Consider the following 18,337-nt stretch of genomic DNA (forward strand, 5'->3'; position numbering starts at 1 on the left):
ACTGCTGTCAGACTTCATTTACTAAACTCAACTCAAACTATTTGTATTCTAACCGTGTTTTCCAGCATCCACAATCATTGTTGAAATCTTCACCCAAAAAGCTAGAAAAACATCAGAAGCCCAAAAAGACAATATTCACTTCATTCAGTAAAGTAAACACTAGTGGCAAATACATGCTCGCTCCTCCGAGAGTCTTAAAATGAACACAAAGCCAAACACATACTGTGTTTAGTTCCTCTTCATACATTATTTCAAATGACAGACACATGTTTGCCAGATTGCAGTGTCAAGCTCTTCTGGTTTCAAACATAGTCAGCGTGACTTGTTAAAACTCGGAATATTGTTGAATCACTTCATCTTTCCCATACAGCCTCACATCGGCAAAAATAACAACCGCAAAATGGTCAAGGAAAAATGTTTCCTCAAGATCAAAGCAACGATTCCTTCGCCAAAAAAAGCACTGGCCTAATGATCTGCTGGCCCCATTATTTCTTCTTAAACGTATCAGTAAAGATCTGGCCATTGGGTGAGTTCACCTATGATAGAATGCTATAATAAAACGGGAGGGTTTGCGGGAAGCCTAAAACAAACAGCACTTAAGAGTTTCCCGGGCGAGACATCGACTCCCAGGAAATTCCAGCGAGGTCCGCATGGACTTTCTCATGTGTAACGGCTGCTCCATCTTTCGAGGTTGACAATACGTGGGTTGAGTCACCTACTCTTGCAATCTCTCTCTCACACACAAGAGATAGAGCATTTCATTAGTAAGACATAATTCAAACACAAGGTCGCTGTTCTGTAGAGTGCCGTACTTCTCTAGTTTTGCCTTATTCATCATGGTGTTGTGCTCTCGACACGTGACGTCCCTCTGGTCCTCATTGTGTTTCGTCTTTGCGTAGGTGGCTTGTGGTTCGTGAGGGAAACAGCCTCCAGACATGAGCTCCAAAAACACCATTCCTGAGACTCACTGATCCCGGGATGAGCCCGAGGCTACGGCCGCCCAGACTCAACCACGCATGCAAATCAACTAACACTTGACAAGACCAGCAATGATGTGGGAATGAGCCCACACTGAGGATGCTTGTACACTCTGTTAGACGGAAAGGAATACATAAGATCTTTGGTAAGAGACGAGTTAGTTTGAAATCAAGTCAATTGGACCCAAATACTGGAGTCAAAGAGAACTTTCTCTCAACTTTTGGTGACAAAATAGAGCATCACAATCCCGAATCTTGTATTTCATCTCCATAGAAATTATTAAATTCATGTTCAGGGTATTATCGGTAACTAAAACATTTTTTTTTTTTTAATGAACTGAATGAATATAAATAACTTTTAATGAACATATGAAGAGTTCAGATGCAAAAGCCTCTAAGTGCCGTCTGAAATTCTCTTCTAGAATGACAATTTTTATCAAGCTTGTATATTTAAGTTCAGTAATTTCACTTAAATGACAATTAATAGGTAATTTGGACTGCCATTTAAGTGAAATTATTGAACTTAAATATACAAGCTTTATAAAAATGATCATTCTAGAACAAAATTTCAGATGGCACTTAGAGGCGTTTGCATCTGAACTCTTCATATATATATATATATATTTATTATTATTATTTTTATTTATTTTTAAATTACGCCAAACTCTAAAATATTTAATTAGGTAGAAATTGAGTAAAATATATTTCTAACAATCCTTATCTTTCATCATTACCCAGTAAATCACAAACAACTGGAACAATCATTCGGCCTTCGAACGTTGTTGTGGACAAAAAGACGAGAACCGCTGATCTAGAGTAAACCAAAACTTTCTGTTCTCAGAAAAATAAAACAAAATAAAAAACGTAAGAGATGTTGCTGCCCGAGTTCAGACTGGGACACGGCCCATTTACACTTTAATCTGAGTGTGTTAGAAGGCTAATACGTCATGTTAATGGCAGGACTTTTGTTCAAAAGCACGGAAAGACAGAAACAAAGTTTGGAAACTGGCAGAGACAATTTTCTGCAACGCATATCCACGCGAGTCTGAGTGTGTGAGTGTGCTTCAATCTAATCACAGATCATTAGCAGATTAATGAGAGGTCTGGTTAAGCTGATCCCGGTTCTGATCCTCGCATGACAACATGTGTAGAAAACTTTCAAAGAGCAGAGTAGACATGTTCACTGTAAACTCTAATGAACTCCAGAGTTTTGACGTTTGCGCCTGTTTTTCTCAACACACAAGCACAAATCACGAGGGTGTTTTATTCTGACAGCGCCATGGGAATTGCCAGAACTAAAGCGATCCCGCCTTAGTTTGTATTCACAAAGTTGATCCCACTGAAGTGAACTTGGCTTTGTAGTCAGGCTTTGAATTAAGGACTTGAGATGCATCGTGCCCGATGAATGCAGATGACTGTGTGACATTGCTAATGATCTTCCACGTGTCTCTGCTGAAGAGCTGAGCAGGTGCTACACACACTGCTACACACACACACACACACACACACACACACTGATGCACTTTGAGCTGGATCTGCCCATTTCTTTCACACACGTTGACTTGGACAAGAGAAGGAGAAGCTGAATGGAGGTGGAAAGTGTTTAGTGCAGAAAAACTTTGGATAAGAACACACACACACAACAATGCTTTTAAACGGATTATAGCAGACAAAACAAGACGGTTTTAATCTAACAGCTGAAGAAAAAAATGTGAGTTGTTAACCTGTGAAACAATGCAGCTGTGAAACATTGAAGAAAAAAATGTGAGTTGTTAACCTGTGAAACAATGCAGCTGTGAAACATTGTGAGGCGTAGTCAATTTATTTATATTTGCATTGTTTCAATCAGTTCTAGAGAAAATCATGATGTTGATGTTTATAATATCTTCATGCCTCATGACACTTGTTGAATACAAGCAATCAAGCCGTTGAGATTTGCTATATACACGTGTGTGTGTGTGTGTGTGTGTGTGTGTGTGTGTGTGTGTGTGTGTGTGTGTGTGTGTGTGTGTGTGTGTGTGTGTACATTTATGTATTGTATGGTGATAATATAAATTACATTTTTTTAACAATATAACAATCAGTCAGTTGAGATTTTCTATATTGTAAACAGTTTACGTGAGTGTACTCTTATGAATCCCAGTAAGGTTGGATATACTTATAGTAAAATCATTTGTTATTAATTATTCATTTGTAAAATTTGTAAATGATCTGGTTATGGCTAATCTAATCAGATTGTACAGTATGCAAACAAAAAAGTTGTATGAATGATATGGCTAAAAATAACCAAGAACTGGCCAAACTTGTGTGTATAAAACACTAAAAACTAAAAATCAATCATTTCAAATGCTAAAAAGTGAATTTATGGATCACAGTATTATAATGTGTGGAAGTACGGAAAATGGATATTCATTTTAACGTGTTGAATATTACATTCAACAATGTAATTCAATTATGAATGTTTTTATACAGTAGATTAACTTTAATTAGCGTTAGATTAAGGTAATCTTAATTTTAAAATAGGCAAAACAGAGCATGCACAATTACATATTTATTATTGAAAGATAAAACATCATGGATATACCAGTATTCTAGGAAATCCCCTGGTATATGAATACACTAATAACTCAAAACGATACGATAACTATCGAATCGCTACAGTACAGATTACAATCTGGTACCATCATGATACCATTACAGTATTTATAAACGTGACGGTCCCTGTTTTACACTGTTAAATGCCCTCTCTGTAGTAAACCAGTCTGGTCCGCAAAGTAAGTGTTTTAGTCTCTCTGCAGTTGTCACACCTCATTAAATATTTCCCCCTGTTTTACAGTATAAATGGTAACAATTATCAGCCATAATAAGCTTTAGATTAAACTGTGGCACTTTTATAGTTCTTTGACTAATAGTGTGAATTAGGCAAGCTTCCCGCCCACTCCGGTGTCGAGGCTCCGCCCCTCCCCGCGCGCTCATTTGTGTCGTGTCGCTAATGGAGCTGCGCGGCGTGATGAAGAGATGACACAGCTAATAAACCACTGCTCCAACACGCTCCCGAAAAGGCACTTCAATGACAAAGAGCAAGAAGTCACTTTGTGAAGCGCCAGTGGCATGCAGCTTGATTCGAGCGGGTGCTTTCAGGGCATTTCAGTGTCTGACTGGAGGTCTGTTCGGCATGCTTGAGGGCTAGCCTGATTAGCATGCGGAGACGTGATGGTTGGACCTACAGAGAGAAACTCACAGTGCAAATGACACAATCACAAAAACAAAACACAAAACAGATGGGCAATCACACACGTTCAGCCATGCATATCAGCACACTGATTCTGCTCTTGGTGTTAGAGGAAAGATTATGTCAAAGCCTTCGTCCAGAACGAGAAGAAGAGGTTCTGTGGATGAAGTGATGAAATTTGGCGACGTAAGAATTAGCATGTGCAATTTAAAATACATGTGTGCAATTGTAATACAGTTGCTGTGCTATTTAGCAAATGTTCAAGTTTCATGTGCAATCGATACTTTACTGCTGTTACTCATGTTAGTGATTTAAACAAATATTTTGTTGCGGGTCAGTTTGCCTCAATTCATTTATCTGAGCTGTTTGAAATACTGTTTAACTTGTTATATTTTTGTATTGTGACTTCCTTTTCATTTAGCGTCATGAACACGCAAAGTGTTGTTAATGTGTTGTGAAATGTGCACACAAAATTACTATTAAGATTGTGATTTTGATGGGGCAAGTTGACCCACATTATCTCACTATGGACTACAGCTGCACAGACCGGGGGAAGAAATTACATATTTTGTTATTTAAGTATATTTTTTGGACTTGGCTTATGAGGAACCAGCCAAAACATCTTAGTATCCACATAGCAAGCCCTAGCAACCACTCAGACCACATTAGCAACCACAAGCAACATTGTGTCTCATTTCTCACATGTGTCGACTACGTACATTAGGGTGCATCAAATTTGAATGGGAAATTTTAATTTAAAAATATCAATTTGGCTGGCATTGCATTTTGTTCCAATTAACATAAAAATGACTTTTGCAAAGTTTTGAGGAATTCCATTGAGATTTAGGGGTGCCACCTAACACATGAACTTTGGCGAAATTTCAAAAATGTGCAATTTTTAGTCTAATTGCCAAAAGGTTGACCTGGAAATGTTGAGTACAGTGAACTTTTATACAGTAACATGTTCTATAGGGTTATCAAAGTAAAAGTTGTTTGTTTGAACCCTTTGGGCAACTTGGGCATTTCTCAGAATTCAACTTTCAAGATTCTCCATTCATTTGTCCTATAGACAAAATGAATGGAGGTCAATGGGACATGTTCACGTGGCCTTACCCTGTTAATTTACTGTAACAATTACAATGCTACTCTCAATACACATGAGACATCTACAGTGGGGAGAACAAGTATTTGATACACTTCAGATTTATCAGGTTTTCCCACTTACAAAGCATGTAGAAGTCTGTAATTTTTTATCATAGGTACTCTTCAACTGTGAATGACGGAATCTAAAACAGAAATCCTGAAAATCACATTGTATGATTTTTAAGTAATTAATTTGCATTTTATTGCATGACATAAGTATTTGATACATCAGAAAAGCAGAACTTTGGTACAGAAACCTTTGTTTGCAATTACAGAGATCATACGTTTCCTGTAGTTCTTGACCAGGTTTGCACACACTGCAGGAATTTTGTCCCACTCCTCCATAAAGACCTTCTCCAGATCCTGCAGGTTTCGGGGCTGTCGCTGGGAAATACAGACTTTCAGCTCCCTCCAAACATTTTGTATTGGGTTCAGGTCTGGAGACTGGCTAGGCCACTCCAGGACCTTGAGATGCTTCCTACGGAGCCACTCCTTAGTTGCCCTGGCTGTGTGTTTCGGCCCATCTTCAATGCTCTTACTGAGGGAAGGAGGTAGTTGGTCAAGATCTTGCGATACATGGCCCCATCCATCCTCCCCTCAATACGGTGCAGTTGTCCTGTCCCCTTTGCAGAAAAGCATCCCCAAAGAATGATGTTTCCACCTCCATGCTTCACGGCTGGGATGGTTTTCTTGGGGTTGTACTCATCCTTCTTCTTCCTCCAAACACGGCGAGTGGAGTTTAGACCAAAAAGCTCTATTTCTGTCTCATCAGACCACATGACCTTCTCCCATTCCTCCTCTGGATCATCCAGATGGTCATTGGCAAACTTCAGATGGGCCTGGACATGCGCTGGCTTGAGCAGGGGGACCTTGTGTGCGCTGCAGGATTTTAATCCATGACGGCGTAGTGTGTTTCTAATGGTTTTCTTTGAGACTGTGGTCCCAGCTCTCTTCAGGTCATTGACCAGGTCCTGCCGTGTAGTTCTGGGCTGATCCCTCACCTTCCTCATGATCATTGATGCCCCACGAAGTGAGATCTTGCATGGTGCCCCAGACCGAGGGAGATTGACCGTCACCTAGAACTTATTCCATTTTCTAATAATTGCGCCCAGCCTAGCATCCCAGCCTTGTGCAGGTCTACAATTTTATCCCTGATGTCCTTACACAGCTCTCTGGTCTTGGCCATTGTGGAGAGGTTGGAGTCTGTTTGATTGAGTGTGCGGATGGGTGTCTTTTATACAGGTTCTGAATTTTTGTTTTAGATTCCGTCTCTCACAGTTGAAGTGTACCTATGATAAAAATTACAGACCTCTACATGCTTTGTAAGTGGGAAAACCTGCAAAATCGCCAGTGTATATCAAATACGTGTTCTCCCCACTGTATACTCTGAATATGACATTGTCCACTCTAGAATACTGTTGATGTTAAGCTTAATAGCTTAGCTAACATAGATAGCTAACTGTGGTTAGCAAACTGTTGCTAGCTAACGTTAGCTAGATGTAATGAGCACCAAATACCTATAAATATGACTTAAATGACTTATGAATAATAAGTATACAAAGACAAAATTACAGATATGATAGTAATTATGTAATAATACATACCCAACACAGAAAGATCACCTCAAACAGAAAGATAATCTCAGTTTTCTTGAGCTGTAGTATTGTTTACCTCAGATCTCCATTGTGACCATTGAGCACTGTTAAGCACTTTATCCAACAAAACCAGATGTGCGGTGGCACCCCTAAATCATCATGTACTGGAAAAATATTTTGCATGTGTTGTTTCTACATATATTGGAACATTTTTAGCACCCAGCCATATCAAAATTCAAGAATTGTGTTTTTTGATGCACCCTAACGTACATCATTGAGGCTGCCTTATTTCAGGAGAGTTAACCCTCTGAGGTCGACAAACGCGCCGGTGCGTTTTGCTGGATTTTCTCCACATTGTAGCACTTTAAACTTAAATTTCTCCGTCATTTATGGTCATACAGAAAAAATAAATATAAAAAAAGAATCTGTGGTATTTCTACTTTTGTATGTGTCCACTTCCAATCAAATCAAAACATTGTGCTTTTGTAAAATAAGGAAAAAAAACAGTGTGTGCGTTCTGCCTCTCCGTCGCGGTGAACTTTTTTTTCTTGAGCACGTCTATAAACTGAAACAAAACTCAGCGAATACTTGTTACACATTTATGAGCCATACACCTTTATAAACATTTAAGTGTGTACTTTTAAATGATCGGATTCAAAACGAAAACAAATATTCTCTGTTTAAGTAATTTGTATAAAACCAACAAGATTTCCAGCTTCTCAAACGCTTCCTAATTATTTTTAATTCGGCCACGCCCACTCGCGCAAAAGATATTCACATGCAAATCTCCACATGGAACGCGATCGCCCTCATTACCTCAACAACAAAACACTTCACTTCACTTTTCGTCGAGTTTGAAAGACGTGCCTGAGCTTACATTGGATTTACATCAGAAGAAGAAGAACGATATTTGAAGACAAGAAAGATAAGGTAAGAAATTCTTACATATTAGTTTGCTATTGTTGCATAAATTTCACATTGCAGTTGAACTGTTGCTAGATATATGGTGAATATTATAATATTTAGACCCGTGTTTACTGTTACTGTGTTTGTGGATATCTGCTCAAACGTAGATAGGCTATGTATATGGTAGGCCTAACCATAATGTTTTATATTTGATCGCAATCGCGTTTTAATGTATCATATTTTTGATCGCGATCGCGTTTTAATGTATCATATTTTTGATCGCGATCGCGTTTGAATGTATCATATTTTGGAAAAGCAAAACGCTCCAAACGGCTTCATGTTTTTACTATTATCTCATTTCATATCATCATAACGAATGGAAACATTTGAAGTAACATGATAATCAATATATTTTTCTCTAGCTTAGTTGTTACTGAAATCTTTTTGAAAATATATATAGGCTGCTATATTGTTATTATTTTATGCAGCACTGCGCATAGCCTATACCTACAAGGCACAACAAACCTGGTGTTCATTATATATTGTTGGAAACATTTGTGTGAGTGTGTGTGTGTATTCTGTGAATTTTAAAAAGCAATTTTAACAAGAAAAATCTAAAATGTATTCCCAAAATCGTGCAGGCCTTTTTCTTGATATCAGTATGGTCACTTTTTTTTTTTCAGGGCCCAGATGCCACTGAGTCCTGCTGACTTCAACATTCACAGTACATGTCTCTGTACATGAACATGGTAAAGTGAAAATCAAACACCTTAGAAAATGAAAGGTATGTACAATGTTTTTAGGAATGGCACAAAGGTCTCTTTCTTCAATAAGTGCTTTTTTGTTGTGTATCTTTAGATTATGTTGTGTTGTAAATAAATCCAAACAATTTTAAAAGCCATTCTTTTTTAAATCTCCTCATTCTTTGTGCAAGGTTGGTCAGAATGATGGGCCCTGATAAGCTCCTAATAGGGCCATTAGGGAGGTTCTTTGTCTTTCTCAGGTGTGGAAAGCTTTCATATTAATGAGGTGATCCGCCCCTTCGCATATTGCTTTCTAACACAAAACACGTAGTAAAATTTTTAAATCAATATATTGTCTTCTCTGAATGAGCAGTCAGGGTGATTCTCACATCGTTTTGGAGCAAATATTCTAGGCTACGTGATACAATTTTCAAAAGTCTTGTGAAGAAATAATCAGTATGGGTTTCATGGCCTTATTTCAGTGAGAATTTATTTTTGTATTTTCACAAACCACGCATAAATGTCATTATCTCAAAACTACAAACTTTTACATACATGCTGCTGATATATTATTGTAGCAGAGTTTGTGCTGAATACAGTGTAATTAGACTTTAGCCATGAAAATGTCACAAGTAACAGAAATAACCACAAATGTCAGAGCATGTCAGAACACCTCCAGGGCCCAGAAAACAGCTCAGACCTCAGAGGGTTAATATTGTAAAACTGACTATTATTCCTCGTGAGGCTTAAGTTATTGCAATTTCCTACATTGGAATAAAATGGTGACATTTCTGAAATGAAGCAGGCTCGATGACGTACAGCCAACAAATGCAATCTCTGGAAAATACAGCCTTCATAATGTACTATTAATAACCAAAAATACTCATTCATTAATAATTAGGGCTGGGCAAAAAAAATACATTTTTCGATTAATCTTTTTTTTTTTTTACATAGTCGATTCGATATCAATTCTCAAAAGCCACGAATTTATCTTTTTTTTTTTCGTATTTATTTCCAAATGTTAATTTGAACATATCTGACTGACTAGTCCTCTCCACTAGATGTCATCCTCTTATTTGCCTTGTTCGATGTTATAGCGGCGATCCTGTCATTCATTCAGGGCTGAACATGACGGATGAAGGTTCACCTTTCAGCGTGAAAGACGTTCCAGACGCTCCAGTTGAAGGAGCTCTCAGTGTCCCGATCGGACCAGAGCTGCATGGTCATGAAAGTTTATCATTTTCAAGCCTTGCAAATTTAAGCATTCAAGTGAAAGAGAACTTGCGTGCGCTGTGTGAAAAGTTTTATGCGCGCACACACTCGAAGCACACACACACACAGCTGCCGACTCAGACAGCGTGCAAATAATCACATGAATTCTCTTGCATGTCTCCTTGCACTAAAACGGACAAATTCACGCAAATTTATCTCAAAATGCCTACCTTTGCATTATCCAAGTAAACATAGTCAGTTATGGCTTAAGTAATCAGTAGAGAAGAAACACATGTGTATCATTATATTGGATCCGTGCATTAGTCTTAAAGTGACAGAACCCTAATATTCCGGCATTAGTCTTAAAGTGACAGAAGCCTAATATTCCTGCATTAGTCTTAAAGTGACAGAAGCCTATTCCTGCATTAGTCTTAAAGTGACAGAAGCCTAATATTCCTGCATTAGTCTTAAAGTGACAGAAGCCTAATATTCCTGCATTAGTCTTAAAGTGACAGAAGCCTATTCCTGCATTAGTCTTAAAGTGACAGAAGCCTAATATTCCTGCATTAGTCTTAAAGTGACAGAAGCCTATTCCTGCATTAGTCTTAAAGTGACAGAAGCCTAATATTCCTGCATTAGTCTTAAAGTGACAGAAGCCTAATATTCCTGCATTAGTCTTAAAGTGACAGAAGCCTATTCCTGCATTAGTCTTAAAGTGACAGAAGCCTAATATTCCTGCATTAGTCTTAAAGTGACAGAAGCCTAATATTCCTGCTGCTGTTTGAGTTCTTAATGTTAATCAAACAAAAGACAAAATCATACAAAAGACAAAAATATCACTCCCTGCTCTTCACTGAATTATGTTTTTGTAACTTTAATAAGCATTAACCTTTATTTAATTTGTACAGTAAAGATTATTTGCAGTGTTATTTTACTTGATATATTTGATAAATTTCTGTACTTGAAAACTATTGTTAGAAACCTGAAAACCCTTGAAAGCAATGATTATTTCATTTGTATCTTTGTTCTATTGTATTTATTTATTTATTTGATTATATTAATGACTGTTTACTTGTCTTTAATAATCTTTGAAATGTACATTAGTAGTTTTAGCTCTGGTATCGAAATTGGAATTGAGAATTGTTAAATTTCACTCGTATCTATTTTTGGATGTCAAAACCTTATTTATTACAATACAAGGACACATGGGCCAAAGAGAACAAAAACAATAACTATTTTATTCATTTATTACTTTTTTGTGGTGGGGCCACTGAAAATTTAATAATTTAATTAATTTAATCAAATCGAAAAACAAGAATCAAATCGAATCGAGAATCGAACTGAGGTCTTGTGAATCAGAATCAAATCAAATCAGGACACCTGTATCGATACCCAGCCCTACTAATAATTGCATGATTTATTAGTATTTCTACGCACAGGAGAACTTCTCATGAAAAAATGTCTAATTAATTCACAACACGTGTACGCGCATGAATCTACCATCTCCAAAACAAGGGCAAACACAACAATCACCTTTTATACAGACCGAGATTACACACCTCTGATCAACCATCTGTATATATGCGAATACATACAATACAGGGTTAGTAAATGAGACCCAATGTCTTCAAACAATGTCAATATCTAGCTAGAATGTTAAAAGCCAGTCTTTCACAAATAATATTGTCATTGTGTGGTGTTCATGTCCCTACATGTCCTCCTAATGACTTCTACCAGACCACAGCTTAAGAGGAAGCGGGGGAGCGGCCAGCCACACAACAAATTGATTATATAAACGCTGGCCTGCCCGCAGGTGTCTGCACTTTTCCCCGCAGGCAATCTCCTAATGGCTGAGGATCTGGTGTGTCATCGGGGAAGCCTTTGTCAAACATCACCACGTTTATATCCCCCAGTCAGCCAGCCATCAGATTGGAAACACCCCCGAGGCTAGTGTTTGGGGGTGGGGGGTACAGTATTGCTGGACAAACATTAAAACAAAAACATCTCTGAGGTTCTGATACCAAAGCAGTGGGATATCGCAGATCAGGCGAGTCATTTACATCCTTCTTGGAAGTGGCTGTATGTTATCATGATTTCTGGATGGAGCAGCAGGAGTGTTTTGAAAGCCAAAAATGAATGCTCTTCCAAAACGAACATGGCTTTCTTTTTTTTCTAAAGGACACAAAATGAGATATTTTGCAGAATGTTTGTGCTGTTCTTTCCATATGAGGTATAACAATCAACACCATAAAATGTCCAAAAAAGTAGTACATATTTGCTTGTGCATTATATTTCAATGCCGTCTAAAGTCACATTATATTATTATAATTATAAATATAATATTATTATTATTATAATAATATAATGTGACTTTAGACGGCATTGAAATATAGTGCACAAGCAATATGTACTACTTTAATGTTTGTCCTGTAAACATGCATCACGTTTCCACAAAAATATGAAGCAGCACAACTGATTCCATCATTGATAATAATCATAAATGTTTTTTGGGCATCATATCATCATATTAGAATGATTTCTGAAGGATCATGTGACACTGAAGACTGGAGTAATGATGCTGAAAATTCAGCTTTGATCACAGGAATAAATACTATATTTACAAAGAAAACAGCTGTAATAATGTTTCACAATATTACTAAAATATAGACAGATATTGTTTGGATTTCAGCAATTAATGTGAACATTCCATTCCGCCCATCAATTATTGTAGAGTTCCCATAATAAATAACATCATAAGCTTTTAAAAGTGCACGAGGGTGAATAAATGAAAGAATCTTAATTTGTGTGTGAACTATCCCGTGTTTCATGAGATGGTTACATAAACAACTGAAAAAGTGGTTCGCCCAAGTGCACGATGGGATGTGATGTTATGCCGAGCGTAAGGAGAGGAGGAGGCTTGGTAATGAGGGAGAGCGAGAGGGATATGGAGAGTTATAGGAGCTAAGCTGAAAAGATCCAGAAGTGCGACGGAGAGAGGCAGCGAGCCCCAGGGTAGAGCACCTGAACGCAACACACTCCCGTACTAATGAGTGCCTGCCTCTCTGAGCCCACCAGGGACCTCCCCTGCTCAGTGCACAGGCCTCGACACACACTACACACTACAAACACTCGCTCTCCCACTGCACTGCTGGAAATAAACCAGACAGACCAATGCCAGCGCGCCTTCATTAAGATTCAACACCAGCCGACAGCGTCAGAAAGCTCCAAAGTTTTCTTTATTTCTCTCGACTTTTTGCAAGATTACGCTTTGGTGTCAGACAAGTCAGACGAACGCCTGATTCTGTATAATTACAAGCAAATTACATTCATTACCATAATTTACATCTCATCACCAATCCAATTATTAGTTGCCCTGACCTCTGCTGAAAGATTTTTTTTTTAAATAATCAAACGTGAGGGAAGAGTTCTCATTTCCCCTTCTCTTACTTCGAAGAGGAACAATCAATGCAAATTCGGCAGGACGAAAACTCTGAATGTCTGTGATTACATGTTTCGGCAGCCGAACTCGAGGGCCATCGCGCCGCTACTGCAGCTGGGATTTCTGTTATTGCTGGAATAAAACGCCCATCTCAGTTCTCCTGGGGAATGGCAGGATTTTTTTTTTTTGGAAGTCATCAAGAACAGCTCTCACTATTTATCTATAATCACTATAAGACAGTGAGAAAGACTGATGAGGAGAGCTGGTTATCTGTAATCAAGCTGGTCATTGAGGGCAAACTCTGTGATTCAGAATCGTGGAAATGAGGAGATTTGGAAACAGAATAAGTCATATGGCAAGGTGATATCGTCCTGCTGTGTGGCATGTAGCCAGCAGCCATATCACCCTGTAGCCCAAGACTGAAGCTAAGCAGGGCTGAGCCTGGTTAGTACTTTGATGGGAGACTCCTAAGAAAACCAGGCTGCTGCTGGAAGAGGTGTTAGTGAGGCCAGTGGTCTGTGTGGATCAGTATAGTCAGTATCAGTATAGTGTTGGGGACACTATACTGTCAAAGAGCACCGTCCTTCGGATGAGATGTTAAAACCAAGGTCCTGACTCTCTGTGGTCATTAAAAATCCCAGGATGTCCTTCAAAAAAAGAGTAGGGGTGTAACCCCGGCATCCTGGCCAAATTTGCCCATTGGCCTCTGTCCATCATGGCCTCCTAATCATCCCCATATACTGATTGGCTTCTTCACTGTCTCCTCTCCACCAGTAAGCTGGTGTGTGTTGGGCGTTCTGGAGCAATATGGCTGCCGTCGCATCATCCAGGTGATGCTGCACACTGGTGGTGGTTGAGGAGATTCCCCCTTCCATGTAAAGCGCTAAAGAGTACCCAGAAAAGCGCTATATAAATGTAACAAACAACTCTTTCCCCACCATTGTCAAGATTTTCATTTGTTTCTGCCACAGCACTTTCCTGCCATTGCCAAGTTTTTTTTCCGGCAATCCGTGTTTTCACTGTTACACGACAGAGAGCGCTGTTACGTATCTTCTGAAAGACTACTGAATCTCTGTATCCCAAAACAATTGGAGTAAATGATCTGCATAAACCAGAAGGAGCTGATAGAAGATGTTTATGCACAATTAAGCTAACATGATCATCAAACATTCAACAGCAAATCAAAACTGCCTAATGATACCGAATGAATTGTTGAACCCCAGAGCTAATGACTGTGAAGCTTTGGGGGGGTTGATGGACTTCATCTACTTGATCTATGTTTTGATCATCGTTCTGACATTTAATTGTTGATACAAAAGAATGAAGCTAGAATAAAAATAGCAGAGCCTCTGTTCTTTCTTTTGATATATCGACTGCTTACATATTCATACAACAACATATTTAGGAGGCCAGGAAAGTTTTGTGAATATGATCAAAAATGCTGGGAACTTAGTTCAGAGAAATGCAGAGAAATTAGTTGCAATGCATTCTGGGATTGAAGGATACAAACAGAATTTGGTTAAAGCAGGGAGCCTTACAAATATGAGTATGGAACAGACTTGGTGTTGGGAGTGCATTAAAATGCAGTTTTGGCAGGCAGCTCAATATGTTTTGGAACAAAGCAAGTGTAATTTTGTCAGTATCGACAAAGTGAACTTATGTGTACAAGACCTCTTTTACATATTACATTTTTAATGTTGTGATGCAAAAATGTTGAATAATGTAATGTAATATAATATACTGTAATATATATACACACACACACAAACCAGTTGAATTATAATTGTGTAATTCAACTGGTTTGTGGATGTTGCTAACTAATTAGTCTAGTTGATTGAACAGGATCTTTGTGAGAGTATCTGCCATGTGTATTTTGCTGTAAAGTTGTACAAATACAAATATTTCTAGAAGAATTGAATTTGTGCTGGCAGCATTCACATGATACTGGGGAATTCACACTGCAGACCTCCCACTGCGGCGGCTCACAAAGCACAACAATACACACAATCAACGGTTCACGCAGACTAAAGAAGAGCCTGGTAGCATGGGAACACACTCACCTGTAGGACTATCAGTGTGGAAAGAGATCCGGACAGAAATGGAGGCTGTTTTCTTAAAGAGCAACGTGTGGTTCAGTTCACAATCGCTCCTCTGTTCTATTAACATCATGCTTCTATGCACATAAATGCACTATATATGCACTATACCACATCATAAAATTAGAAATAAATCCACATTCTCCATCTTTAATCTTTATTCAATCACACAATTGGAACTGACTAATATATGTTGAAATGAGGCCTTATGATGTGAACTCTTGAGTGTGTGTGTGTGTGTGTGTGTGTGTGTGTGTGTGTGTGTGTGTGTGTGTGTGTGTGTGTGTGTAGCTCAGGCCGGTCTGAGCTGTCACAGTTAATCATAGCTCTTCTCTCCACACCTGACTGAGTGTGTCTTGCTGTTCCCTCGACGGGTTCACCTGCCCACTCGACCCCTGTCAAGGTCAGTCCCTGTACGTCTAGTGTCAAACACAACTTTAACAGAGCGCACACTGTTCTCTACCAACTCACACACCTCCTCTCCTCAGAGATCCCACTATAGTTTCAGAAGAAACAAACTGATGTATGACAAGGCAAGATTCAAGATAAAGTTTTTCACAACTTTTGCACCTCACGTTGCTGGTAAATGAAACGCCAATGTGCTGTGATTCACAGCAAGCAATACATATGGTGAAAATAGCACAATATCATTAAGTAATTAAGTATCTCTTATATGTTAATTTGACTTTTGGTCCAAAGAGCAGGTCAAGAATCAGAATTACATTCAGTAGATTCAAAATCAGAATCAAAATCATCATACTGACGATCAGAAGAATCAAATCAGAATCAGTACTTTCAAAATCAGATTCAAGTCATCAGACTAATGATCAGAAGATCGAATCACAATCATACTTTCAAAATTAGAATCAAAATCAGAAGACTCAGAACAATGAAAATAAGTAGCCTCAAAATTAGAATCAAAATCAGAAGACTCAGAACAATGAAAATAAGTAGCCTCAAAATTAGCATCAAAACCAGCAGACTGACGATCAGAAGAATCCAAACAGAATCACTACTTTTATAATCATAATCAAAATCACAAGATTCAGATTCAGAACAGTGAAATTAAGTAGATTCCAAATCAGAATCAGCCGACTGATGATCAGAAAAATCAAATCAGAGTCAGTACAGTAAAAATCTTAATCAGAATATTCATAATCGGCTTCAGTAACTTTAGAATCAGAATCTGTATCTCACTGAGTATCTCCGCCCACAATGAAATCTAACTAAACCAAAATCCTTCATCATTCTTTCTTCAAATTCTCGTTCAGTGTGGACAGTAGAGATGTTCGGATCAGATCTAACGTCACACGAATCTGCTGTCAAAAATAAATCATCCCCCACACTTATGATTCTCTCTGATCGTCACATTACAATGATTCTAATTCTCAGAGTTAAGTGTGATGAAATAACATATTACTCTAAATAAATGTTCATTTAAAAGCATAATACTTCAAAGTAAAAGTTATTCTTTGACAAAATTGCATTTCCTTAATAGTCTAAACACAATCTTTTCCGTCACGGTTGCCGTCACTGCAACTTCCCGAACACACACACACACAAGAAATTAAATATGTTCAGCCCAAGCTAAGGCTGGATATAGACTTTCTTAGTATATTGTCATATATGCATACATTACATACCCAGCCCTTGATTCATCCTAGTTAAGAACTTCACTAAAAATGCTCCCAAACGGTACATTTCTTTCTTTCTTTCTTTCTTTCCTTCCTTTTGTTTTGTTATTAATTCTCCTTTTTAAAATATCTCTCGGATCTGTTTAGCCTCCATCGCTGTTTAAACAAGTGGACCCCACAAGTGCAGAGCTTAACGAGAGTCCGCTAATTAGTGCCTGCTGAAAGATTAAGCTTTAAACGCATTAATATTTCCATCATTAATGATTTACCTCATCCACCCACAATTAATTGGAATGTTATTTTTATGAGTCCACAGATATAACCACGATCCACGCTTCACTAGAGGACAGACACTGAACTTGTCACACTGCATCTTGTTAGGACGCGAGTTCAACACAACTCTGCATTGGCCGGTAACTCACTGGTCCTGAGGGCTGATGGCGTGACCTCGATCTCGCTGCTGGTCTGGTAGGGCTGGAAGGCGGACAGGTTGCTGGAGTTGAGCTCAGTCGTGTTGAAGAGTTCGGGACTCTGGGTTCCCGTGGAGCTGGCGCTGGTGCCGTCGCCTCCATGATGAGGATCCTGCTCCTCATACACCACCACCAGCTGAGGGACAGAGAGACAATATTGTATTAATCACGCTGGTTGATCTATTTGACATAACTATAGGCAAATAAAAAAAAAGCTTGCTTAAATAAAGGCCATCTAAATATCGATGGACAGATATCTATCCATCCATGCACCATTAGTACTTTTAGGTCCTGTTTACTCCTGGTTTTAAGATGCGTTTTGTTCGATCGGATCACAAGTGGACGACACTAGATGCAGGAGTAAACGGGTCTAAAATGTTTTGAGCTTGTCCACTTTCAACCACTTCCAGAGGTAGTGGAAAACGCATTCGACCGGATTGCTCTCATAGTGTAAACGCTCATGTGGTCGAATGTGTTCAAACAGCCACTAAACACAGACTACTCTCCGTCTACTGACCTAATGCGCAAACATTATGGGAATGTACCAAGAACAATGTTCTCTCTCCATTCCTGAACACACACCCACTGTGTTCGGCTGATCTTGAGACCATCAGAGCAGAAACTAAAGCTGATGCTCTCCGTACGTCTCCGGACACGTTCATTTGTAAATTGAGCAAGCTTATTTTGTCCATTAGATCGAAAGATCTGAAAAAAAAAAACATTTCCCGCCCATAGACACTACCCTCGAAAAAATCAGGACAGAAGTGGATGAAAGTGGACAAAAGAGACGGAAACACCAGGTGTAAACGGGTATGTGTCTCCCTCGTCTACTTGTGATCCGATCGACCAAAACACATTTCAATGCCCGGTGTGAAGAGGACCATAGATGT

The 18,337-nt window shown here is 38.7% G+C and overlaps 1 protein-coding gene across 5 annotated transcripts in view; it reads right to left on the bottom strand.

The window, feature by feature from the left end:
* The window catches only part of pard3aa (par-3 family cell polarity regulator alpha, a), a 476,999-nt gene that overhangs the window by 288,685 nt on the left and 169,977 nt on the right, over positions 1–18,337 (bottom strand). For all 5 annotated transcript variants that reach the window (XM_081353162.1, XM_081353163.1, XM_081353160.1 and 2 more), the window contains exon 3: positions 17,400–17,583. In XM_081353162.1, the coding sequence (XP_081209288.1) occupies positions 17,400–17,583 (184 nt within the window). The remainder of the gene's footprint in view (positions 1–17,399; positions 17,584–18,337) is intronic.

This window comes from Scardinius erythrophthalmus, assembly GCF_964197995.2.
Source record: "Scardinius erythrophthalmus genome assembly, chromosome: 22".
NCBI classification, from domain to species: domain Eukaryota; kingdom Metazoa; phylum Chordata; class Actinopteri; order Cypriniformes; family Leuciscidae; genus Scardinius; species Scardinius erythrophthalmus.